The sequence below is a fragment of the Conger conger genome, chromosome 7, assembly GCF_963514075.1.
Source record: "Conger conger chromosome 7, fConCon1.1, whole genome shotgun sequence".
NCBI classification, from domain to species: domain Eukaryota; kingdom Metazoa; phylum Chordata; class Actinopteri; order Anguilliformes; family Congridae; genus Conger; species Conger conger.
In genome coordinates, this window is record NC_083766.1 from 41002848 (window position 1) to 41030695 (window position 27848).

The window sequence follows — 27848 nt, forward strand, 5'->3', positions numbered from 1 at the left end:
AGCCTCTCTGACCAGTTGTCTTCTCTCCCGGTCATCCAGTTTAGACGGACGCCCTGATTTTGGCAGCCTGTCTTAACAGTGCTCCAAGGTATCTTCAAAGCCTTAGAAATCTTCTTATATCCCTCACCTGATGTGTACCTCTCCACAACTTTGTCACAGACTTCTTTTGCAAGATCTTTGGAGCCCATGCTTCTGCCTTTCAGTGAGACTGCTCTTGCATACTAAGGGACCATGGTAAACAGCTGTTTTTATTCATGTCATCAAGTTAATTGCTGTGATTTCACACAGGTGTGGGGAAATTAGCTATTGTTTGGTCTGGAAGGCAATTTGCCATTTCCTGAGATAGTTTATGGGATGATTCAGTAAAGGGGGTGGATACTTATCAAACCAATTTATTGCAATTGTTCATTTTTAATTAATGTTAAAACAATTTTCTAATTGGTTTATCACTTTGAAAAGGTTAAGTACTGTATGTAGATTTGTAGAAAAAAAACACATAGATTAATTGCACTTTAATTACAGGCTATATGTCAAGTAAATCTGAAAAAAATGTTCAGGGGGTGTATTCATTTTCTATCCACTGTATATATGCCCCACAATTCTGTGCACCATTATCCCATCAATTTAAACTTCCCATTAGCCTGTACCATGAACTCAGATCAGATCAACAATCTCCTCTGATTCTGCTAACACCTTTATTGATGTGCTTCCTGGATCATATAGTGAATGAAGACTCCCGTACCATAACTGCAAACCCTAGTTTGTCTAAAATGAATCAACTCAAGGACAGCATTCAGAGTTCACACTGTGCCACACAAAAACTCTGTATTGAGTTGATCTAGCCATAGTCTGGTGTTGATCATGTCTATGCTGGTCCCCTGTTTCTTGTCCCCTAGTTATTATTATTATTATTATTCTTGCCATCGTGTTATTATTGTGTTTTCCTTATTGCGCACAGGCATCTCTGAACCTCCACTTTTCTGCTGTCCCGCTTGTCTTTCAATTCTACCTCTTCCCTTCCACTCATCATTGTTTTTGTTTCTGCCCTCCCCCCGGCTCCGGCCTAGAGTGGTAGTTCAAGCATCTCAACCTGACCCTGGCCTCAGCTAACCTGCCACTTTTGCCCTCCCTGTGCCAAGAACGGACCTTCTGCATAATTAATATTTGCATAATTGTTATTTGCATAATTCGTGATTTAATTCATGAACTTTATGTTTATGATGCATACTGTATAAACACTACTGTTAAACTTACTGTTTGCCCACTGCCAGCCAGAAGCAGATTCAGGCTCCCCCTCTGAGCTTGGTTCTGCTCAAGGTTTCTTCCTATTAGTCAGGGAGTTTTTCCTTGCCACTGTCTCCCTAGGCTAGCTCTGAGGGGGTTTTTGGGTGTGGGCTCTTTGTAAAACTGCTTTGTGACAATCTTGCATTGTAAAAAGCGCTATACAAATAAAATTGAATGGAATACTGTATGACTACAATGCTAGTATTTCAACATAAGGTTGATCTATTATATCTATTTTAAACTAGCTTGTGTGATGTTACAATAATAGGCTACAATGCTGATATTATTCCAACTCTTCACGCCAAGTAATACAAGCTGCGTTAACACTAGAATTGTCGAGGTTGTCGAGGTTGTTGACATGAAATGCTACTGGTATTCTTTCATTCTGCAAACATTCATTCCATGCTAGATAATACTAGCTTAGACCTAGAACTACCAAGCATTACAGGCCAGCTAGTAAGGGTAAATGTGACTACACTTACCTTGCTCCAGTGTAATCCGCACCAGGATGTTTTCTTTTCAGATGCTCGAGCAAACATGTGCTCCCGTGGAATGCCAACTCAGTCTTACATAAAATGTGTGTGATGGCACTTTTAGCTGGTTCCCACACTTTACTGTTTTTGGGTCTTTTTGAAGACTCAGCAGACAAGGCAACAGGGACGTGGTTGAAAGAGTCATTACTCCTTTCTGTTTTTGTTAGAGTCATTACTGACAAAAGACCATTTTATAAATGCAAAAGGCAAATCGATAACAACTTTTTATTGATTTTTTTATTGTTAACATTTTCAATTATGTTGAATAATATTCACAGCCCTACTGAAACTGTGAGCAGGGCACCTATATAGAATTCTATCCATAACATGATCTAATTGGTCTTTGATGATGAATGGTCTTAGGATTAATGAATGGAGAACCATCAAAACACAGATCGAAAAGCATACTCGAGCCTGCACGTAAATGACAGAGTGCAAGTAGAATTTGTTGCCTATAGTAGGCGACTTGTATATTTAATTAAGGGAGGGAATAAAAAAACTGTTTGACACAAATCTGGGTGGTTAAAACCCAGAAACCCAGAGTGTGGCGAAGTGCAAGGGGCCTAGGCTGAAGTACTGTTTGTAAGCTCTTAACTAATTCTGAAATAGGGCAGAGGAGAGTGGAAGAAACATACGTTCTCTGAAAAGACTCAAGTGGTTCTTCATCCTCTGTGACTTTGAGTTGAGACATCAGCTCCTTTAGCATTGTTGCTAAATCCTTTCCACTCTTCAAGGCCAACTCCTTCAGATCAGACAGAGTGGTGTGAGGGTACTTGGAAAGTACACCACTACTCACTTGGAAAGTGACTTCTGCATCAGTAGGACTTGTGCAATAGGCAAGCTATATTAAAACTCAATTATCATTTGTCTGGAAAATTTGTGTTTAGTGGTGTGGTCACTCTTGTGCAACATAATCTCTCTCCGGGCTGGCTCACCAAGTTTCTGTTACAAGTGTCTCGATGAACACCACAACTCGAATGCTAGTACTTAATTAGTGTATGGGCCAGATAACAGATTAGTAAATGGTAAAATGGTTGGCATTTATATAGCGCCTTTATCCAAAGCACTGTACAATTGATGCTTCTCATTCACTCATTCATACTCACACTCACACACCAACGGCGATTGGCTGCCATGCAAGGGGTTTAGGAGCATTAGCATTTAGGGGTTAGGTGTCTTGCTCAGGGACATTTCAACACAGCCCGGGTGGGGGATCGAACCGGCAACCCTCCTACTGCCAGACTACTGCTCTTACTGCCTGAGCCATGTCACCCATTAGTCTAGAAAGATGGTCAGGCATCTATTTTAGAAATGTAGAAAAAATGGTGCACACATGACAGACATGTAATAATGGAGAATAATTGAATGAGAAGCTTACTGATTTCCAATTGACAATAATCAATACCATTTTCTTTGTTTATAGGACAATCACTTCATCACTAGGTAAGTATGGGTGCTGTGGCACCCGAACCCAGGGTTATACAAGCTGGATGTTTGGCCCAGCGGTTGTGATAATTCAGCAGGCAGCCAGGGCCCCTCTACCAGGGTGCTCTATTCTGGTCGCTGGAACAGGTTTTGTTGTTGGTGCCATTCCAAGGGTGAGAACCTGGTTTATTGTGGCACCTCAGCGGTTCTGTCTATCCTTCAGTCCCTTCTGGAGAGCGGTCTGTCAGAATCGACCTTGAGGGGTTATGTACGAGCTTGTTAATGACCTGACTATGGGCTCTCAATCCCTTGTCAGCTGCTTTCTTGCACGGAGGCTGTGCCCACCAAAGAGTCTGAGGGTGGTTTTGAATGCCCTTATGGAGCCCCCCTTTGAGCCCCTATCCGGTCTGGGTTTGGAGCTCCTCTGACTTAAAGCATTTTTTCTTCTGGCAATTGCCTAAGCAAGGTGTGTGAGTGAGTTTTTACCTGATTTTGACTGTCAGTGCACCCAGCATGTTTACGATTAGGAGGGGAAGGCTCCACTATCTCTCTCCTCCTTAACCTGGGATTCTAGCTAAAAGTGCTGCCTTGCTCCTTTGTGGCAAAGCCTTTTTTTGGACACCTTTCATCCTCCTCACAGATCTCTGGAGGCTGCTAGGTTGCACCTATTCTGCCCAATCTGAGTGCTGAGGAGTTACATTGCTTGCACTTGCTCGATTAGACAGATTCTTATCAGATTTCTGTCTGTTTTGGGGAGTCAGTGCGAGGCCAGGCTGTGTCTAAGCAGCGACTGGCTCGCTGGGTGGTCAGGGTGATAGAGTTGGGATTCCTCGCTGACATTTGCCAGGCTCTATAGCCTGAATGTGGCATCATCTGTGGCAGCCTATGTTCTGCAAGCAGCAGGGCCCCCTTAATTTTTTGCTTGTGGCATTCTCACCCGGTGACTGTTATATTATTTTACCCTTCGTTGGGGGAATTTTCCTCAGTTCAGGGTGTGATTTATTTTAAGTAGGATGGTCTTCTACTCGCTGGGCTTCACTTTTCTGTGGGCACCACCAAGTAATGACAAAGGAGATTGTTAAATGACTGCCTATGATTACATTTGATTGAAGTTTAAATCTTTATTCTTTATTGAATTTCAGGTAAACCGTTTTAGCCTTAGTATTTTAGAACCCTTTACTTATGATATGATTCATTTTATTTCATAAAAATTTTGTTCTGGTAAAGGTTTTTTCTGAAAACCATAGGTGTAAACAATTATTGTAAATAAGATCAAACAAAGTGAAATTGTCAATAAGAGTTTACTTAATTTGGTTAATCTCAATCTAAATGAACTATTCATGGAACTCGTCATTCAATCACTTCCTGTTTGATGAGAGTATAGACATTTTAAAAAGCATTATAAGCATGGAAAAAGTCAAAGAACTGTCAATCAATGTGCGGTAGCAGTAAAAAAGGCCAATAGGATGCTAGGATACATAGCCAGGGGTATTGATTATAAGGCCAAGGAAGTTATTCTCATCTTATACAATACTTTTGTTAGACCACACTTAGGGTACTGTGTGCAGCTATGGGGACCACACTATAAGAATACATAAAGTATATACAGAGTATGTATAAAATATAAGAGTTATGAGGATAGACTTAAAATGCTTAATCTCTTTCAGCTCTGTAAAAGGAGACTTAGGGGGGATTTGATTGATGCTTCTAAATTAATTAAAGGAATTAACTAAGTGGACTACGATTCTTCAGGGTGAGTTGGAGAAAGCACCAATGGAAATTGGCAAAGGATACTTTCCACACAGATATTAGGTATATTTTCACACAGAGTGGTCACTGTGTGGAATAGCTTTGCCAGGACATTTAGTGGAGGCAGAAACACTGGGGGTTTTCAAGACCAGGCTAGATACTATTTAGCTTTTAGGCAAAGCATTAGATACACTTAGTGGTAGGAAAAGGAGAGGATTGCTGGGCTGAATGGCCTGTTCTCGGTACCTTCATACCAACAAACTCTTTGGAATGGTGGCACGAAGACAGACCTTCAGTACAATAAACAAAAACAAGCATCTGGATTTTGTCAAACATCATTGTAATTATGACAGAGTCCTATGGTCAGATGAGACCAAAATGAAATAAGCCATCAACATGTTAACATGACATGACAAGAAGAAGGGCCTCATACCTGCTGTCAAATATGGAGGTGGGACATTGAGGTTTTGGATATATTTTGCTGCCAGAGGTCCAGTGGAATAATGATTTCAGCAAAGTACCAGGACATTTTGGCAGAGAAATCCTTCAATATGTGTCTAACCTTATCACACATTATAGGAAAAGACCCATGGCACAGTACAAACCAGTATTAAACCAGGGGTGCCAATAATTGTCTTTGATTGATTTCATTGTACATTTCAAGTACACTACTTAACACATGATGAAAAATCACGCTCATATTAATAACTATTATTTTCTAGTTTACAGTATTTTTGTGCATATTTATCAAGGGTGCCAATAATCTGGAGCCTTCTGTATCTGTGGTTCTATGCATGTAAAGCAGTGTGAAACCTGACAGTGTCAGTCATCACCTGTGCTTAATTAGTGCCACTGACAAGAACGCTTTTTGTATGTGATTGAATTGCATGTGAAAATTCATTAATTCATTCATTATCCTAACCCACTTATCCTGAACAGGGAGGCTGGAGCCTATCCCAGCATAAATTGGGCGAAAGGCAGGAATATACCCTGAACAGGTCGCCAGTCCATCGCAGGGCACACACACCATTCACTCACACACTCATACCTACGGGCAATTTAGATTTTCCAATCAGCCTAACCTGCATGTCTTTGGACTGTGGGAGGAAACCTGGAGTACCCGGAGGAAACCCACGCAGACACGGGGAGAACATGCAAACTCCGCACAGAGAGGCCCTGGCCGACGGGGATTCAAACCCAGCACCTCCTTGCTGTGAGGCGGCAGTGCTACCCACTGCACCATCCGTGTTGCCCTGCATGTAAAAATTGCCCTACATAAACATTTTCCCCTGCAAATGAAGTACCCTTTCCATATGCACACATTCCTGTCAATACATGTGACGTGAATGGGCAGACCCATCCTGTATTTTGTGCATGTGTGAATGTGTCATATCTGAATGGATTGGGCATGATGTGCATGCAGCTCCCCAGGCTTTGTCACTCACACTCATCCACCACTTCGAGGGTGAAGATTGCGCTGTGGTTTCTGCCCTTTTCTTTGGGGTTGCGCCCATAGCAGGTGTACTGGCCCGCGTCCTCAAAGGTGATGTTCCACAGTAAGATGGAGACGTTATTTTTTTTTCCAACAAACTCCACACGTTCCCTCCAAATGGTCACCTGTGGATCCACACCATCTTCCGGGATCACCGAGTCACACAACTGGGGTAAAGGAGACAGGCAGACTAGCATTTACACCTTTGGCATCTGTCTGTGTGATTCAATCCCCCCTCCCGTAACTAATCCACATGCCACAAAACATACACTGGAAAGCTCATTATCAGCTTTATCATCATCATTATTGCCAGCATCAGAATAATCACCAATATCATCATCATCACCACCACCATCATTAGAGTTGAGACTTCCTCTGAGGGGTAGGACTCAAGAAATGGGGTCAGAAAGGTAAGGATGAGGGGTGGGGAGGAGGGATAAGGCTTGCTCACCGTGTACATGGTGCCATTGTCATTGTACTGCCATCTGAAGTAGAGGTTCTTGATCCCGATGCAGCTAGCGTAGGTGCATGGCAGCAACACAGTACTACCATTTACTGCCACAAGGAATGGCACCTTCCCCACTGACATCTCCAGAGCCTGGGTAACCCACACCCCTAAGAAGAGGGAGGAGAAATGGTATATGAGGTCTGCTGACCTCTGACTTCTGAACTCACCATGCATAATAGATTGCAGAACTGTATGCTTTTCTTTATATGCAGTATTGTGCAAAGGCCTTAGGCACATGTAAAATTTAATTAAATTATCAAATAATTACATGACCAAAAGAAATTGGATATCACAAGCAGTGAACAGTGAAAATGTAACGTCCAATCAGCGCTCCCAACGCAACCAGCCCTCGTGGCCATGCTCTTCTGAGTATTGACATCTGCAGACTCTGGGGCCTTTGGCTCTCTGTGAAGTATTGTTTGTTCTGAACCTTACTGAGCCTTTTCCTACGCAGTTGTACTATCCTTTTTTGACTGTGCCTGTTTTTTCTTGACTATGATTATTGGATTACGTTTGCCTGTTTGTTTGCTTGCACTTCTGATCTCCTCTGTTTTGACCTGATTACCTCTTCTTTGGATTCTTCTCTTGCCTTGTCCCTCAAGTAAAAACCTTTTTTGAACTCCTGCATCTGGGTCTAACCGTAAATCATTACAGAATACTTCACCTGAACATGACGGATCCAGCAGGAGCATTCGCAAACATGCCTTTCTCCTCTCCAGCATTAATTGCTGTACCCGAGAGGTATGATGACAATCCGGAAAAATGCAAAGGTTTTTTAATGCAATGCTCACTTTATTTAACCCATTAAGCTTTCCCATAGAGATTGATAAGATTTTGTTATTTCTCTTCTGTCCGGCCGAGCTGGAGTGGGCCACTGCTCTGTGGCATCAGTCCAACCCTGTGCTAACCTCTGAGACCAATTTTTTTGCCCACATAAAGGAGGTTTTTGACCACCCGCTGCGGGAAGAGACGTGGGGAATTTACTATGTGAGATCCGCCAAGGAGGATGCACCACTGCCGACTATGCGTTGCATTTTCGTACCCTGGCTGCCGGCAGTGGGTGGAATGATGCCGCATAACTCACTATGTACCGAAGAGGTTTAAATCTAGAGCTCCAAACTAAGCTGGCCTGTCGGGCTGATGTTCATATATTCAAACGTCTATTTCTATTGATAATATTATATGCCTACTAAGGAAAACACCCCGGGATTCTGTGCTGTTCCTGGCTCTGAACTGTTACCTGAACCAGAAACCATGCAAATCAGACGTGCTCCACTGTCATGAGAGGAGCATCAGAAACAAATCCGGCTTCGCTTGTGCCTATATCGCAGGGAATCGGGACATCTAATCTCTCGTTGCACAGCCCGGCCGCAAAGGGGTAACAACAATACAGCTGATACTGGGGTGAGAGAGTCACAGTTCTCTACAGTCTTTCACATAAGCAGCTTACGCTGCCAACAAAGCTGCGTTATGCCTCTAATTCTGTGTCTCTTACAGCCCTGATTGATTCTGGAGCAGCTGGAAACTTTGTGGACGTGAAGTTAGTGGCTAAGTTAGCTATCCAGCTACAGCCTATCACTCCCCCTCTTACTGTCAATGTGCTGGATGGTCAGCCCATGGGAAGCGGGCAAGTCACATATCAAATGGTTCCCATGTTACTTCAAGTAGGAGCTCTTCACTTTGAGAAAATACAACTTTTAGTTATTAATTCTCCCCATGAACCACTAGTTCTTGGATATCCCTGGCTGCAACTACACGACCCAGTCATTTCCTGGAGAAAAGGGGAACTAATTTCCAGGAGACAATGTTTTGTTTCCTGTCTCTCAATTCCTTGCCAGTCTACCTCAATTGAAAGGCCTCCTGTTTGGGCTAGGAAAAATGTAAAAATGTGAGTTTTTGGATGTGTTTTCGAAGGTCTGCGCTACTAAATTGCCACCTCATCATACATGGGATTGTGCTATAGATTTACTCCCTGGTTCTCCTCTATCCCAAGGCCGTGTATATCCCCTGTCCATACCCAAAAACAAGGCGATGGAGGAACATGTGGATGGGGTTGATATGACCTTCCACTTATCCTGCAGCTTCCAGGGTTTTTTTTGTGGAGAAAAAAGATAGGGGACTCAGACCATGCAACGATTACTGAATCCTGAACAATAGCTCTGTAAAATTCCACTGCCCTTAATTCCCACTGCCCTGGAACAGGTTCGCTCACCGCAGTCTACACCAAATTACAGTAAATCCTCAAATTGTGTCCGGGATTCTATTTCAAGCCGGGCCTCGGATAATAGCCGGGGGCGTGGTCGATTCGGACAAATAAAGGCCGCCCCCCAAATACAAGCCGGGGTAATATTGCCTACCTGTAGGGCTATCGGTCCATGAGCACTAGAAGACATTGTTTCGATTTAACTCAATGAAATAAAAGAGCTCTTCTTAATATTTTATATTGTTGGTTGGTTTAATACTGTTGCCAATGAAAAGTTGTCCTACACCATGGGTCTCCAACATGTTACTCTCAAGCTACCAGTCGCTTGCCTCCCGCTTCTGAGTAGCTTGCCAAAGGCTGAAGCAGTATACATTTAAACACGATTGTTGCCGTGAGGCATTCCAGCCTACGAATTTAATAAAAAGTAAATCAGGCAAAATTAAAAATTAACTCAATTTAGGCTACTTGGCTATGCAATAAGGTTTCCATGTATTTACAGCACAGCGCATGTTCAATGAATGAATGAAAGCGTTTGCCTTGGCTCGCAATAAACAGACGGGTGGAAATCCCAACACTCTTTCAACTACATAAATCTTAACAGTGAACCATCAAATACCCCCCAGATTTCAGTGCCCATCAGTCCCAACATTTAACAATAGAATCAAACAGTCCAAAAGTAAATTAAATCCCAAACCAAAGTGAAAATCTTTTGATAGCCTACCGGTATGCTGCTCCAAACGAAACGCATGTCTCACAATAAAACGCACTTTAGGAAAAAAAGATCCTTAACTTGCTGTTATCTACGCTAATTTGTTATTGTTCATGAAGGCGTGTCTGGCAAGTTGTTATTTTATTGATTCTGGACTTGCATGTGATTTATTGTGTTTGAGAATATTTGCAATAAACTAAGTCTGTTAAGACTGACACTATGACTTACCAAACGGTGTTCCTGATTAGCCTACACTAATTGATTTCTGAACGGTTACAGCAAGTGCTGAACAGCGTTGGCCCACTTTAAGTGTAGCCTTTTACTTTATTTCTAAGAATAAAATTCTGCAACAGAAGCCTACTAAGAAATAAAGGCCTGCCTCGAATACAAGCCTGCCCCAAATAAAGGCCTGTGCTTTGTGCAGCCTAAGTAAATAAAAGACCCCGGCCACAATTTGAGGATTTACGGTAGAGGTTATGTATGGTTAGAGTAGGTGAGGGGGACGAATGGAAAACAGCTTTCATCACCACCAGGTGACACTATTAGTATTTAGTTATGCCTTTTGGGGTTACTAATGCCCCTGCTATTTTTCAGTCTTTTATGAATTCAATTTTCAGAGACATGTTGGAGCAGTTTTTGATTGTGTATATTGATGATCTTTTAATTTTTTCTTCTAACCTCTCTGAATATGTCCAGCAGGTCCGTCAAGTTCTCAAACATCTCCGGGAACATCAATTGTTTGTGAAAGCTGAGAAATGTGAGTTTCACCAGACCACTATCTCATTCCTAGGCCATGTAATGGGCCCCGAAGGAATTCGGATGGACAATCATAAGATGGCAGCAGTCAACGACTGGCCAGAACCTAAGACGGTAAAATAATTACTTTTTTGGGTTTTTCTAACTTTTTAACATTTCTAACGTTTTATCCAGAATTTCAGTTCCATGGCAGCACCGCTCACAGCCCTGGTTCGAAAGGGTCCAAATTTTAAATTTTTCCGTCACCTATCGTAAAGCGGATGCACTGCCTCAAAGATCAGTTCTGTGATTCTGCAGCCACTCCTGAACCAATTTTATATCCAGCCTGTATTGTCACTCCTGTAAGATGGGAGATTGAAAACATTATCCAGGAGGCATTACAAGCGGAACCTGCGCCACCAGAGATACCGACCAGGTTTTTGTACCAGTGTCCGTAAGACCGCAGCTACTGCAATGGGCTCATACATCCCTTAGTACGGGACACCCTGGAATTACGCATACCACTAAACTAATATCAAAGAAATTCTGGTGGCCTTCACTACAGGATGATGTGAGGGATTATGTGCTCTCTTGTCCTGTTTGTGCTCAGTCCAAGTCCCCCAGGAATCTGCCAACAGGTATGTTGGAACCTCTCACTCGTCCCTGGCCCCACGTGAGCATTGACTTTGTTACTGATCTACCTCTGTCTGGTTTTAACACGATTTTATTTGCAGTTGATTGGTTTTCAAAAATGTGTCGGCTAATCCCTCTACTGGGTCTTCCTAGTGTGATGGAGATGGCGGAGTGCCATTTTAACCAGGTTTTCAGGCTATATGGAATCCCAGAGGACATTGTCTCTGACCGGGGTCCCCAGTTCACATGTGTGTGGAAAGCCTTTTTTCAATGCCTACAGGTCTCCATCAGCCTGTCCTCCAGGTATCACCCTCAATCCAATGGCCAAATGGAGAGGCTTAATCAGGAGATACCTGAGACAATACTGCAACAGGAACCAGAGTGACTGAGTATGAGTATGGGCTGAGTATGCACAAAATTCTTAACTTCATACCTCTCTCCGTTTAACTATATTCCAGTGTGTTCTAGGATACCAGCCACAGCTGTTTCCTTGGGAGATGGTCCCCTCTGACATGCCAGCTGTGGAGGACTGGTTCAGCCATAGTGGACAAATTTGGGAGTCCGCGCATGTCCAATTACAGAGGGCGGTTAATGCACAGAAACAGTTTTGCAGACCAACGGCGCAGATCTAACCTGATATACCACCCGGGACAGCGAGTGTGGTTGTCTGCCAGAGACATGAAACTCAAACTGCCATGTCATAAGCTAAGCCCCAGATTCATTGGACCTACATCATAAAACGTATTAACCCTGTCTCCTACCGTCTGCAGCTCCCCTCCAGTTACTGGATTTCCCCTACTTTCCATGTGTCATTGTTGAAACCTGTACACTACAGTCCCATGAATCCGCCAACATTGACTAGTAATGCCCCAGCCCCGTTGGAGGTGAACCAGCCTATTCGGTCCAAATGCTCCTGGACTCCAGACGACGGAGGGAGCGTCTATTACATAATAATAATCAATAATTCAGCTGTAACATTTAAGCTTTTGGAAAATGAATGTATGGAAATCTCATATTTGCTCTTTTCTACTGACACACTAATATATATAAATATATATTTAAAAAGTCTAGGATGACTAAGACTTTTGCACAGTATCACCTTTGACAAGTTATTTGCAAACATGCCATTAACTTACACTGCTACTCACTTTCTCTTACTGAATTCCAATAAAACAGATGTAATGGTAGTTGGGCCCAAGTCACTGAGATTCAATCTATTTGACAGCATATTATACCTACATGGCATACTGAAGTATTCAGACCCCTTCACTTTTTGCGCACTGTATAGATTTAATTTTAAATTGATGAAATAGCATTTTTTTTCCCCATTAATCTGCACTTGATAACCCATAATGACAAAGTGAAAACATGTTTCGAAATTTTTGCTAATGTATTAAAAATCTAAAACTGAAATCTATAATTTACATACATATTCAGATCCTTTGTACACCTGTGTATATAAGGTCCCACAATTCACACTGCTTGTCAGGAGCAAAACCAAGCCATGAAGTCCAAGGAACTCTCCGTAGACCTCCATGAGGCATAGATCAGGGCAAGGGTATAAAACCCATTTCTAAAGCTTTGAGTGTTGCCAGGCAAGACGTGGGAGGGGAGGTGACCAAGAACCCAACAGAGCCTTGGAAGTCCTCAAATGGGAGAACCTGCCTGAAGGATAACCATCTCAGCAGCACTATCAGTCAGGCCTAGACAGAAGCCATTCTTGAGTAAATGTCATATGACAGCCCGCTTGGATTTCACCAAACGGTATTTAAATGACTATGAGAGCATGAGGAAGAAGATTCCCTGTCTGATGAGACAAAAACTATTTTGGCAGAACTCCAAGCACTATGTCTGGCTAACACTAGGCACTGCTCATCACCTGGCTCATCCCTAAGGTGCATCATGGCTTGTGGCAGCATCTTGCTATGGGGTGCAGGGACAGGGAGACTGGTCAGAAAGGGTAGGATGAATACAGCAAAATACAGATAAATCCTACTCCAGAGTGTATGCGACCTCAAACTAGGACGACGGTTCACCTTTCAGCATGAAAATGACTCAAACCATACAGCCAAGACAACTCTAGAGTGGCTTCAGGACAAGTCTCTGACTGCATCTGTGGAGAGACCTGAAGATGGCAGTTCACAAATGCTTCCCATCCTATTTGATGGACTTGGAGGATCTGCCAGGAAGAATGGGATAAACACAGCGCTTTGGATAAAGGCGCTATATAAATGCCAACCATTTACCATTTAAACTGCCCAAACTGCCAAAATTCAAGATGCAGAAAACTCATCAATGCCAATGTTACTTCAAGATTAGATTATTTTTTTCTTTTTAGAAAATTCCTCTCTGAAGGATTTCCAACTGATCAAAATAAAGCTGCTTGTATTCTTACCAGACCAAGGAGATCTGAGCACATTAGCTCAGCATTTGCATCTCTTCACTAGCTACCTGTGAAATTCCAGATAGACTCTGATACTGCCCCTGAATTTTTAAGTTTTATATTGACTTGCCCTTTGTATCTGAATGATCTCCCTTCCCCCAATAATCCTGCATATATGCTTGCAGGGTGTATGCAGGTGGAAAAGCCTTGAAAGGAGCCCACGTATTACCTTGTTTCCAGGTATTTCTCCAGTTTCTAAAGACTAATCTAGTACTTCTTTATCCCCAAACTCAATATCGGCTAAGATAAGTTTTGAATATGACCTTTGACCAATTAGTAACCTCCTCCCCTAAATCTCTCAACAAAGTAGAAATTTTAGAGATCCGAAATATCTTTATTGCTGGTTGCACTTTATTTTACAGTATGCAAATTACAGGGCAATTACATTGTACTTGCCACACAATTAACTCTTAATCGTTGTAACACCTACTAATTCCTGGTAATTATTTGTAATACAAATGGTTAATTTATCAGGAAATCCATGGGATTACTTGGTATTACTAGTAGCCAACAAAATCCATGCTTGTAACCCTGCTTGTCAACAAACCAACTTCAGCCCCTTTTAATGTTCACATGGAAGCTGAATGTGCACTGAATGCTAATAGCAGAGACATAAGTGCTACATAGCGTGTCCATCTCCAGTCTCCCCTTGGATATGACGAACCCGAGGAACAGGGCAGATGGCTGGCTTAACTTATTCACAACACTATGTCCCGGAGAACATCATTCACTATAGACTGAAACACAGCAGGGGTGTTAGTGAGCCCGAAAGGCATCGGCAGGTACTCATAATGGCCAGACTGTGTATTGAAGGCCATCTTCCACTCATCCTCTACTTGAATATGCACAAAGTGATAAGCATTGCAGGAGGTCTAGCTTGGTGAATATGTTGCAGCCTTGTAGAGTGGAGAAGGCAGATGGGATAAGTGTTAGGGAGATGTTGTTGTTCCATTTAGTCCTTGCCGGTGATGAGGAGGGGCGAATTACTCCTGAAGCCAGGCACGATATAGTTTTCCATGGGGGCGACATGGCTCAGGCAGTAAGAGCAGTCGTCTGGCAGTCGGAGGGTTGCCAGTTCGATCCCCCGCCTGGGCTGTGTCGAAGTGTCCCTGAGCAAGACACCCAACCCCCAAATGCTCCTGACGAGCTGGTCGGCGCCTTGCATGTGTGCCTATTATATTACTTGGCGTGGCTTCTTAGAGGCGCACTTGTACCTTTCTATTTCCTTTATTTTCTTTATTTTCATGTATTGAAGCAACTGGTATAGGTAGGCTGTAGTTAGGTTATTCATTGGACTCCTAGGACTTGTCTCTTGTTATATAGTGGGCTCGGTGCTGATTGGTGACGGGGTTAGTCAATAGGGGTACCCTCCTCACATGTTATAGAGTGTTAGTGTTAATGGCACCTGAATCACATATAGTATCACCTTGTTTGCAGTAAGGTTGTAACTACACATTGGGAGCCCTGAAGGTGAATATGCCCCTTCCCATCAGCGTCGTCACCCACCATCCTTAACCTTTACATCAATCTATTTATTCCTATTTATTCTGCTAAAATTGATGTTCAAAATAAATATATTTTTCTAAGAATATGAGCATTTGTCTTAACCTCATTATTGCCTTCCAGCATCAGAATTGATTTAATAAATTAATTGCATTTAACTTAGACCACGTCTCTGTCTTGTTATTAACAAACTGTAGAGTGCCCAGTCACACACTGTTATATTGTGTGACTGGGCGTACTTCAGGTTGAACCTTACATTTATGCTCCGGTTACACCTGCCTCAAAGACATAAATTAATGGATGACCCAAAATGTTCTCCCCTTAAACCGTGGTAAAACAGAAATATTGGTTGTTGGCCCAAAGTCCATCAGAAACAAAATGTCTGACATTACATTCCACCTTGATAGTCTCTCTGTGGCTTTGAGTGCAGTCATAAAAAACTCATAACTTTTGATCCTGAGCTCTCTTTTGGAACACATTAAAAAAACACTTCTATGATTGCTTTCTTTCACTTGAGGAATATAGCCAAAATTTAAAACGTTGTCAGTACATGATACCAAAAAGTTTTGTTACACCCAGATTGGATTATTGTCATGACTTCTTGTCAGGACGTGGAAGTACCTTGTTCAAAATGCAGCTGCTCATATCCTGACTAGAACAAAATGCTTTGAGCACATTACCCCAGTATTACATTACATTTCATTACATTAATGCCATTTGGCAGACGCTCTTACCCTAACCACTATGCTACAGGCCGCCCTGTAGTATTAGCATCTCTCCATTGGCTACCAATAAAATTTTGCACTTTTCAAAGTACTTCTCCTCACATTTAAGGCTTTAAATGGGCTTGCCCCTCCCTATCTTAAGGACCTCTTTCACCCTTACTTTTCTCCACAAACTCTTAATTCCCGAAGTGCAGTACTTCTCATCGTTCCGAGAGTGGCTAGATGTACTGTAGGCAGTACAGCCTTTTCCTATTGAGCCCCTCTCCTGTGGAATGATTTACCCACTGAAATTTGCGGAGCAGACTCATTTCCCAAGGCTCAAAACGTACTTTCACAGCAAATCCTTTACTTGAAGGGCACGGCTTGGTATTGGTATGGGTCAAAGAGTAAGCAGCCATTGCTGTCACTATATCATGGCATGGACCCTCAGTGTTGAGTGGATCTAGCCATGGTCTGGTGTTAATTGGGTCTGTGCTGGTCCCCTGCTTCTTGTCCCTTAGTTATGGTGCCATAGTGCTATTCTACCAGGGGTTTCCTTTCCACACAGGCATCTCTTTCCTCCCTCTTCTGCTATCCTGCTTATCTTTTCCAATCTTACCACTTTTACCATCCACTAATCATTTTATTTCTACTTTCCTCTCCCTGCTCCAAGCTCCGGCCTGGAGCTGTAGCTCAAGCACCACAACCTGACCCTGGTTTCAGTTAACATGCTACTTCTGCCCTCCTTGTGCCAAGAGGGCGACATGGCTCAGGCAGTAAGAGCAGTTGTTGGGCAGTCGGAGGGTTGCCGGTTCGATCCCCGCCCGGGCTGTGTCAAAGTGTCCCTGAGCAAGACACCTAACCCCCAAATGCTCCTGACAAGCTGGTCAGTGCCTTGCATGGCAGCCAATCGCTGTCGGTGTGTGAGTGTGTGTATGAATGGGTGAATGAGAAGCATCAATTGTACAATGCTTTGGATAAAGGCGCTATATAAATGCCAACCATTTACCAAGGACCGGACCTTCCCAGATAATAATTTATATTTGTTATCTGCATAATTATTATTTGCATAATTATTGATTTAATTTATGAATTACATGTATTTATATATTAAATACACCATACAGCCACAACATTAAAACCACCTGCTTAAACCAGTTTTTTCATGATTTAAAAATGCTTTAAACTGTATAAAGTAGAAACACTTAATATTTAATTATTTGATATGTGTACTTATATAAGCAGGTAATCATCAGTGAATTGCATTCAAAAGTGTAATTTTTAAATGAAAGTGGAAATCTTGTAAGCTCATTGGGAGGGTGGGTGCATTGTTATCTTATTTAAATATCATGGTATATACTGGTGTTCATGACATGGTGTAGGTAGTCTAGGCTCAAACCAGTCCAGCCCTGTCCTGAGCCCCATCTGCCACCTCCAGAGCTCAACGATGGCGAACCCAAGGACTGCCACCTCCTTCCTGTCCCAGTGCTTTGAGCTGGCTTTGAGCTCCAACTTTCCACCTTCCCCGCGGAACGATCTAAGGTGGCGTATGTCATCACTCTTCTGTCTGGCCGAGCCTGGGAGTTGGTAACTGCTTTCTGGGACTCTGGCACCCCAGAATGCTAAAACTTTGCCCTCTTCTCCACCGCCATGAAGAGGGTGTTTGACCGGGCTGTCTCTGGACCAGCGGCTTCCCGTGAGCTATACCGTATCCATGGTGGCTTAGGTGGGATGGGGACACACTGCCCTGTGGAGCGCATCCTAGAATGGGCTTTCGGAGCAGATCCAGGATCAGCTGACCACCTGTGACCTGCCGGACTCCCTTGACACCCTTATTGACTTTGCCATCACAGTGGACACGTGGCTGAGGGATTGATGTGCTGCCAGGTGGGCCCAGGAACCTGACCACTCACAACTGCCTTTGGCTTCCCTTGCTAGGCGTCGCATTCACAGGAACACCTGTCCCAAGCCCATGCAGGTGGGGCGAACCTGACTCTCGGTGCTGGAGAAGGCGAGATGGGTGCTGGAGCTTTTCTGCCTGTACTATAGTGGACCAGGCCACCGTGTCACCAACTGCCCATTAAAATACAACATCCATCAGTGAAGCAGGGGGTCCTGACAGGCGCTACAATGAATCCATCCCCCTCAACCTCAAGGTCCACCATCATGGCTTACATCTCCTGGGAGGGGGATTGCCACCAAGTGCGAGTTCTGATCGACTCCGGAGCCGATGCCAACCTGATCTGCCCCATGGTGGTCCGTCACCTGGGAGTTCCGACATCCACTCTCTCCCAAGCCCTCTGCGCCACTGGCGCCCCCTTGGCCGCAGTCAAAATGATCACCTCCACAGTTCTGCTGTAGATCTCGGGCAACCACCAAGAGGAGATCACCTTCTACATTATGAAGTGCCCCATGGTTCCTGTGGTGTTGGGCAGACCCTGGCTCCTCCAACACAATCCCTACGCAGACTGGGTCCGGGGAATCATCACAGGCTCAAGCTCGAACTGTCACCAGTCCTGCCTCCAGAAAACCTCCATCCAATCAGAGTCCATTCCTGATGCTCCCGAGACATCTTCTCCCTGTCAGTCCCAGAGACCCTGTCCATGAAGTAGTAAATTGGTGACTCCCTAGCTCTGACCCTCATCATCTCCAGCCAGAGTCAGGTTCTTCTTTGTGGAGAAGACGACTACTGTGGGCTAAACGACATCACCATGAAGAATCACTACCCCATCCCACTCATCTCCTCTGCCTTCTCTTCTCTTCAGAAGTGCCAGTTCTTCACCAAGCTGGATCTTTGCAATGCCTACCACCTGGTCCGCTTCCGCGAGGGCGATAAGAGGAAGACGGCTTTCAACACCCCGAGTGGCCACTATGAATACCTTGTGATGCTGTTCGGGCTCACCAACGGTCCAGCTGCATTCCAGAACCTTATCAACGATGTCCTCCAGGACATGATCTCCTGCTTCGTATTAATTTACCTGGACAACCTCCTCATCTTCTCTGCTACCCTGGAGGAACACGTCACCCACGTCTGTCAAGTGCTCCATCTCCTCCTGAAGAACCATCTCTTCGTCAAAGCCGAGAAGTGTGTTTCACCTACCCTTAAGGTGAACGCCTCCGACACTGGGGTCAGAGCTGCGCTGTCCCAGCGGTCCCTGTGCCTTTTTCTCTCACTGCCTCTCACCCACAGAAAGAAATTACAGTATCGGCGACCGGGAAATCCTGGCAGTGAAACTGGCCTTCAAGGAGCAGCGCCATCTGCTGCTTTCTTTCTCCCGAATACACTCCTCAAGCTGACGAAGAGCCTGCCACCATCCTACCTCCCTGTACCGTGGTCGCCGCAACGCAGTTTGACATAGTCAGCAAGGTGGAAGAAGCCCTGAGGGGCTGTCCGGTTCCTGACGACACTCCGGCCAACCACCTGTTCGCCTCATTCAATACACTGGGCTCACATTGATTATTGGTATGTTTCAAAATAAGTAAGGTTGGAACAAATCTGCCCCATACCTTGCTATCAGGTCACGTCTATCCGCCACCCACACAACAGTACATTCAGCCAAAAGTAGCCGGCTAGGCTACAAACCACAACCTAAGTTTACAATATTTCACCATTTTAGGAGCAAAAAATTTATTAATTGACATGAACATTAAAACACTGTACTTATAAGTCCGATTTATTTCTTTAACAACCCCGACCGGAGAATGCAGTAAGTCTGACCCAGGTAGAAAGCTCACTCCATACAAAATGCCGCCATTCATGCCTTGAAATGTTTGGGGCCTTATGGGTTTATTCATTGCAGTAATCCTGCTTTGTGAAATACCACCAGTTCAGATTGCTATCTAGTTAGCTTCAGAAGATACTTTAGCTAAAATGCTATACATGCATGTAGCAACAATAGCAATAAGCCAACAGGGTCCACCAAGAGAAGCGTTTAACATTATAGTACACCAACTGTTAGATTAACTAACATGATGGACCAGAAATGGAGGTGTTGAGTAGTTAAACGTAGGTGAAGAATGGCTTGACATTAAGGATTTTCAGCCATACTCACACATTAAAGTGTGTTCAGACCACTTCAGATCACAGATAATCTGACCAGAAAAATCGGTAGGACATAATAAGCAAGCTCACTAGCTAGTGTCGAGGACCCGGCCCTAGGCTCGCCTGATGAGAGATTGACAGAAGAGGGGTTAGGCAGGAATGCATTATTAACCCCTCGCACACGCCATTGAGGTGGTAGTAAGAACGCCTGTAAGAGAAAAAATATGTGGTTCAGAGATAATGAGCAGCCCTACTTGTCAGCAGAGGAGTCTGAAGTCAGAGGACTTAGATTTAGGGTACTAAGGAGCAAGGCTAAAGGTCTGACTGAGGCCATGCTTAACATGAATGTATAATAACATTCTTGGTTGAGAAGTGTGGGCCTGGTTAAAGCAAAAAGATGAGGAAAACAATGTGGACGATTGGGAAATGAAAGAGTATGAGGAGTTGGGTGATGAATTACACTCGGCTATTAATTGGATGTCCTTTATAGATCCTTTAAGGCGCCACAAGAAAGAGCACCTGAAGAATGTATTGAGATGGTGGAAGGCACTTACTGCTGGCTTGTATGACGTCAAAGTTTGGAGAGAGTCCAAGAGAGACTATGACAGTGAGGCAGATAACAGGCTCATTAAATAAGTTGCATAAGAGCTAGTGTTTTCCCACTCGGTATAATGGGGATATTTCGGGATGAATGTCTTACCAAAATAAGTACACTTCTATACAAGTTTCAGGATATATAAGGAGTGAGCTTTTAGACGTTAAAAAAGCCTCTTAGGATCTTGCTTAACAAGATATCTAAGGGCTGTTGAGGAGAGAGCAACGCAGGACAACTATAATCAAGCTGGAGTGGCGCGCTCCCTCTGCCTAGTGATGTGTATCTGCAATTCCCCAACGACTTCTGCGTGAACTTGACCTGGAGCCCACCGGAGAAATTGAACAGCAGTACATGTGGCGTTCAATACCACAGTACAGTAACAGCTGGGCAGGCTGGCGACCCGGAGTCCCGTACGGAGGAATCTACGCATTACCAGGAATGTCTGGATATGGAGAACGGAGTGACGTACGCGGTGGGGACTCAGCCCAAGAGTTGTGGCAACAGGACTGATAGCGAAGAGGTGTTCAGGCGCATCCCTCATCGTACAGAAAAGCTGGTGAAAGAGTTTAAGTGCTTTTACGACATGCTTGGAGCCATGAACTGCACCTGGCAGCCAACAGACGGGACCAGAGACCTCCAGCTCTACTACTGACATAAGCATATGGAAATGAAGGCCTTGGGTAGCCGTGGCCTGTACTTCTACAGCGGGGAGGATAAAACAGGCTGTCACCTGCATGGAAAGCTGTCCGACTTCACCCTCCACGCTACAGAACACCTTCCTGCTGGACCACGCAAGAACCTGAAGCCTCCCCCCCCCTAACCTCAGTGTCAGTGAGGTGAGGCACATGCTGTGGCTGCACTGCAACCCCCCCGACGTGTTTGAAGACTGCTGGAAGTACAAGTACCGCTACAGAAGCAGCGGGTCCTCTGACTGGCAGGAGAAGTATAGTTTACCGGACACACCAGTGCACATCCCATACAACAGGCACTCACGGTACGAAGTGCAGGTGAAGGCTGTCTCCAAGGACATTGGAGCCAGTGACTGGGGCAAAGTCACGTCTTTCGAAAGTCTGGCTCCTGATCCTGCCCCAGATTCCCAACCAATGCATCTGTTCAAAGAGCTCATCAACAGCAAGGAGGAGGGATCAAATCCCGTGGAAAGCGGGACAACTATCTTTGGGGCATGGGTGGTAATTATATTATATATTACTTATAAGGTAGAAGGTAGCATTGTTAGGTGATTTAAAGTTATAAGTTTCCTTTCATTTTTATGTCTTTTATTTTTCAGCAAGATACTATATAAGGTAGGAATAAAGTAGAAAAGTTTAGGGGTGTTCGTGCCCACAATATTCTAGGAGTAGCTTTTATCTCCCTGAAGGGGGAGTCATAGGATAAGGTAAAGGCCAAAGAGGATGGATATTTGAAGGGTGTATCTTGACATTAACATCTGGAAAGGTGAATTAGAAAAGGAAAGGGGTTATATGAACCTTATGTGAATCACGTAAAGGCACCGGTATATGGTGCCTTTAATGTATGTGATTAGCAAACTGAAAGATGATATTTAACCTGTGAGCGTATAACTCTATTCTTTTGATTATAATAAAGTATATCTGACTATAATCATATCTGAGAGAGGGTGAATTAATAAAGAAAGGGTCTTTTAGAGGAATACAGTGAATACAGGAGATCATATAACAGCGTTGCATCACACCACTTCACTTCGAGACTGGGCTGGAAGTTCAGTAGAACTTACCAGTTCTCCAGGACGTTCGAAAGTACTTAAAGGAAAAGAGAGTTCACCTCCGAGACACCGGCTACTGCTCGTGGGAACGTGAGGTCTCAGCTCGGCACGGGGTCCGGGCCCACGACACTAGCGGCATTACAGCAAGCTAGAAAATCCATTGCAAGCAAAATCACCACAAACAACTTCAACAAACAAAACATGCCGAATGCAATCACCCACACGTGTCACAGCTACATTCAGCACAATCCCAGTACCTAGCTAGTAAACATGTTTAAAAGTAAATAACTAACAAGAATAACCACCAGAACAAAGGAAAATTTACAAAATGTACTACCTTACCTCTAGCTAAGATAATGTCCATGTCCACAAAATCGTGACTGCATCCTCCGTCCTTACAATTAACTTAAGCATTTATATCTAAAGTTAGCTCTGTACCACAGCTTGTTTGAAGCACTTGGCTGTGTGTTTACAATGGGTCATGTCTTCCCCGTCAGCAGCCATTTCTGTTCGCCACACTACTCTTTCAAATTGTAGCAGAAAAAGTTTTAATATGTATGCTAATGTTTGCGATCTTGAATGCACCCCTGATTACACAATGACAAGATACTAGTTAAGTAGTTATATCCTTAATCTTTGATCAGAACAAGTTCACACAACAGTCTCTTGACACGCTCAAGAGAGGAGTGAAAATTAACAGCAGACAGTAGTTTTTACTGACCTAAGGGGGAGGAACCAGGGAGAAACAGGCCTATCATGAAACTTTGTTACGCATTCGTCACTCATGTACAGCAACTGCAGCCAATGTAAAAAATAAATAAATAAAGCTGGCCAATTATCTGATCATGGATAATGAAGCCAATTACTTGTACAACATTTGTGTATGGTTCTGTTTTCCATAGTTCTGTTTTCATTCATTTGTTTCACCTGTCTTCACTTCCTGATCCTTTCCCCCTAGTTGTCTGTCTATTCAAACCTGTCTGTTTTGTTAGTTTGTTGGCAGATTGTAATGTGCTCCTGCCATTCTCTCCAACATTTACTCTGCCTGATCTGCTTGTGTTTCAACCAGTTTTCTGCACCTCTACCACTGCTTTTTGGATTATGCTTCTGTTCATATTTGACCCCCTGCCTGGATTACTGACTGCGAACTGCATTGCCTATTACCTTCCTATTTGTCCATGCTTGACCATTGCCTGTTTGACCTGCCAGTCATTTAAGAAAGGCTTTTATTTTGCGAAGTTTGTGATTGGTTCATTGGTTTTTCATTCTGATTGGCAGGTATGCAGCTATGAACGTTTATTGGCACAAGACAAGAAAACTATAATAAATTTACTCTAAGCACTGGAGTTCAGTTGCCATACCTGTTCTTGCTGCCCTCCTGTCAGTGGGTTGATGACTCAACTAAATTGCCTCACGTTCAGTCATCGGACATCTGTGTAACCACCACGGCAAATGTAAAGCATACAAATAAAAAAAATTCCCACGCTGGTGTAGGGTTCTCGCACGGGCCACCAAATAACATAGGGATTTTACTCTCTACGAAACCGGGGCGCCAATTAATGTAGTGTAGCAGTATAACTGCAAAAAGTAATTAGTCTCATAAAATTACTGTTATCAGAAATATCTAACCACAAATTTAATATTAATTAATAATTAAAATAACCAATATTAATGATTAAACATACCAATAACCTGAAGGTTGGAAGTTCTTTGAAAGACAGCTTTAACTTGGCTCTCATGTCTATGTGACGCCAAAACAGACACCAGGTTTAATAAAATATATTTATTAAACAAACAAGCGCGCATGTCCCCTGGACAAAGGAAAGGTAAAAGTGGGCGTGTTAGTGTTACTGTTAACTGTGAGAAGAGATTACTTGCGTAGTTTACTCTCTATATGCGTGAAAGACGGCAAATCAATTCACGTATATATATATATATATATATATATATATATAAAATATATATATATATATATGGAATATATTTTGTGAGCTATATATATATATATATATAGCTCACAAAATACATTCCAATGATAAGATGCCAAATATAGAAACACAGATTCACAATATCAGTTAAGACTAAACACTGGCTATGTCTGAATGTTTGTTGTCTTACTGAGTCCATATGCATTTCTGGATCCAAAAGACGTGCTTTTGAAAGGGTGGGGGAGTGACCTTTCTCGTTGATTAAGGAGAACATTTCTTTCCTACAATCAGTGAGGTTCATTTGATTCAGGAAAGCTATGTAGCCAGGTGCTAAACCATGGGCTAAAAAGGAAAGGTACTCAATAGATATGGGTTCCATGTCTCAAGCCAAATTACTGTTATCAGAAATAACTAACCACAAATTTAGTATTTTAATTAATAATTAAAATAACCAATATTAATGATGGCGGCATGGATGGTGCAGTGGGTAGCACTGCCGCCTCACAGCAAGGAGGTCCTGGGTTCGAATCCCCGTCGGCCGGGGCCTCTCTGTATGGAGTTTGCATGTTTTCCCCGTGTTTGCGTGGGTTTCCTCCGGGTACTCTGGTTTCCTCCCACAGTCCAAAGACATACAGGTTAGGCTGATTGGAGAGTCTAAATTGCCCATAGGTATGAGAGTGTGAGTGAATGGTGTGTGTGCCCTGCGATGGACTGGCGACCTGTCCAGGGTGTATTCCTGCCTTTCGCCCAATGTATGCTGGGATAGGCTCCAACCCCCCTGCGACCCTGTTCAGGATAAGTGGGTTAGGATAATGAATGAATGAATGAATATTAATGATTAAACATACCGATAACCTGAAGGTTGGAAGTTCTTCGAAAGACTGCTTTAACTCAGCTCTCATGTCTATGTGACACCAAAACAGACACCGGGTTTAATAAAATATATTTATTAAACAAATGTACAAACACAGAACGGATAAACTAACAGGAAGTTAGTAGGTTAAGTTAGTAGGGTATGTGTGTGTGCGTGGGCAAGCGTGCATGTCCCTTGGACAAAGGAAAGGTAAAAGTGGGCGTATTAGTGTTAGTGTTAACTGTGAGAAGAGATTACTTGCGTAGTTTACTCTCTGTATGCGTGGAAGACAGCAAATCAATTCACGTACATATATATATATATATATATATATAGCGAACAAAATACATTCAGCAAATATAGAAACACAGATTCACAATATCAGTGAAGACTAAACTAAACACTGGCTATGCCTGAATGTTTGTTGCCTAACTGAGTCCATACGCATTGCTGGATCCAAAAGACGTGCTGTCCTTATAGGAGCTGCGATGGTAATGTGAATGATGTACTGGAGAGATGCGCAGAGCTGGGATGTTCCCGTGGGCTGCGCGTTGTCATCTGGTCCGTTCAGTTCTGGAAAAAATGTTCACTGGTCTTTTTTCCGGGTGAAAAGTTTATTGCTGTGGTTTGCAGGGGTAAACTGATGTAGCGTTCCACGTACACCAGTTTCCACTCGCTATAGGCCACTAAGTTGCCGCAAGGTAACTAGGTGTGTCCATAGGCCTGGTAGCCTCTGTCCAAGTCTTGGAGCAGATGAGGTGAAGAGAATGGCCCAAGAGGGTGCTTCGAAGAAGGGATGGGAAGAAGGGACTTTCCCGAGAACATACCTTGCTCTTATATGGGAAAGTTTATTGCTCCCGCCATTACGGAATTGGCTGAACCGAGCTAGACGTCATGCGGGGTGGACATTGTGGAATTGTCCTGTGGGATTGTGGGAAATGTGGATCCTACACTGACACATAAGCTGTGATCCCACAAAGAACAAAAAAGGAACACCATTCATTCTTTATATTAGAAAAAGCAGAGTGGAGTTTATTATTAACTTCACTTAAATTATTATTATAAACCTTGAATAGAAAATTTAAATTTATATATATGAGAGGCTACGAGGCCACACTGTGAAGGCACCCGGAATCTGCGTCTGTGCAGCCGGCTGCAAGTATCAATGTGGTTGAGGTTGAAGAAAGTCTCAGCATGTCGGCGGTAAAGGGGATTTTAAAGCAACAAAATGATTGCTTTAAAATATATATATTAGAACAGCAGGAAAATAATTGCAAGACACACGTTTGTAAATGCTCATGAACTCAAGTATCACCCCTTTTCTTGACAGAAGCTTGAGAATGACATACCCGAAATAAAATGGTTACTCTTCTTGAATCATTTTGACTAAACGCATAATGCTGGTCTCTTCTGAAACCCTTTGGGGTTTGTTTTCCAAGAGTTAGAATTACTCCAAATTTTACTAAAACAAAGTTACAGAAGTTGTTTTTTCTAATATACGTCTAGGCAGTTTTCCAAAAAGGAACTGAAAGTGAAGCTGCCAGAAATGCATTCTAAATACTGTATCCATGGTGTATTATGACCTCTTATCAGGTACACTGTACTTTACATGCCTGTAACTCTCTGTATCTACCCAGGAAAGGGTTTAGCCCATATAAATGTATGTAGTTTAAAGGTACCATAGGTAATTTTGGACTCCTAACAGTCAGGAGAGGAATAGCAGCAACAGACACCTTCAAACCACAACACTGTTTATCCCTCCCCCTTCTCTGTAAACATGCTGACATTGAAACTCCATTGGCTGTTGCAATTAGAACCCATTTTCAACCAATGAGCTTGAATTATTGTACAGTTATACATTTTGGTACAGTTTCGGGCCGTCAACTGTATATTTTGAAACCTGAATTTAAGGACTATAAGCACAGGCAGAGGGTCAACATGTCAGTGAGCCTTTGTCAATTTACAATGGTCTTGTAACAATTTCAACACACAGGGAGAGGGTTAAAAACACAGGTTTCATCAGCACCACTGCAGTCCCGCAGTTCATCAGTCAAACAGCCCCCCCCAGACCAGCCTCATATGCAATTACAGTGACCCACAGGAGAAAAAAGTAATAGTGGAGATCATCGTAACAAGATAAAAACAAAAAAGCCTGAATCATTTTCTGATAAGCTGCTCTCTGAATAGCAAAATCAACTTGATAAATTCTTGTGTAATTATACCGCATCATATTACTGCAATTACAATTAATATCTGCAACTAAATATGGAATCCATATAAAATCTTGCCTTTGGCTTCACACAGAGCTTCACCTTTTCAAGACTCGGAGGTCATTTATGGTTTTGGACAATCCAATCTTTATGTTCTATCTTCCGAATAGATGACTCAAAATTCAGCTGTACAGTTATAAGTTTTATTAAAGATGACATGAATGCGACATACAAACCGAGCCCGCAGGCATGCGGCATCTGCCTACCTAACTACCCAATGTGTTTCCCTCTAACCTCTGTGCTGCAACAGCAACCATTAACAATACTACTGTTACATCTTTTCTCTTTTTGATTTTTCAGTGTAACTTAATACTCTACAAAGTGTTTCCTTGAACAGCATATACATAGTCACTTGGATCACTTCAACACTGTAGTAACATAACCCTAACACATATCAATATAATAACATTTAACACTACCATTGTCGAGTCTGACTTGGTAAGTCCTATGGTCGACTGGTTTCACTAAGGTGGCTCTCTGCCAGACAGTTTGAGGTTT

At 43.1% G+C, this 27848-nt stretch overlaps 1 protein-coding gene across 1 annotated transcript in view; it reads right to left on the bottom strand.

Moving 5' to 3' along the window:
• LOC133132269 (sodium channel subunit beta-4-like) overlaps positions 1-27848 on the bottom strand; it is a 101705-nt gene that overhangs the window by 49791 nt on the left and 24066 nt on the right. Inside the window, exons 3-4 of the mRNA XM_061247602.1 lie at positions 6935-7098; positions 6437-6650 (exon numbers count right to left, since the gene is read on the bottom strand). Of these exons, the coding sequence (XP_061103586.1) occupies positions 6437-6650; positions 6935-7098 (378 nt within the window). The remainder of the gene's footprint in view (positions 1-6436; positions 6651-6934; positions 7099-27848) is intronic.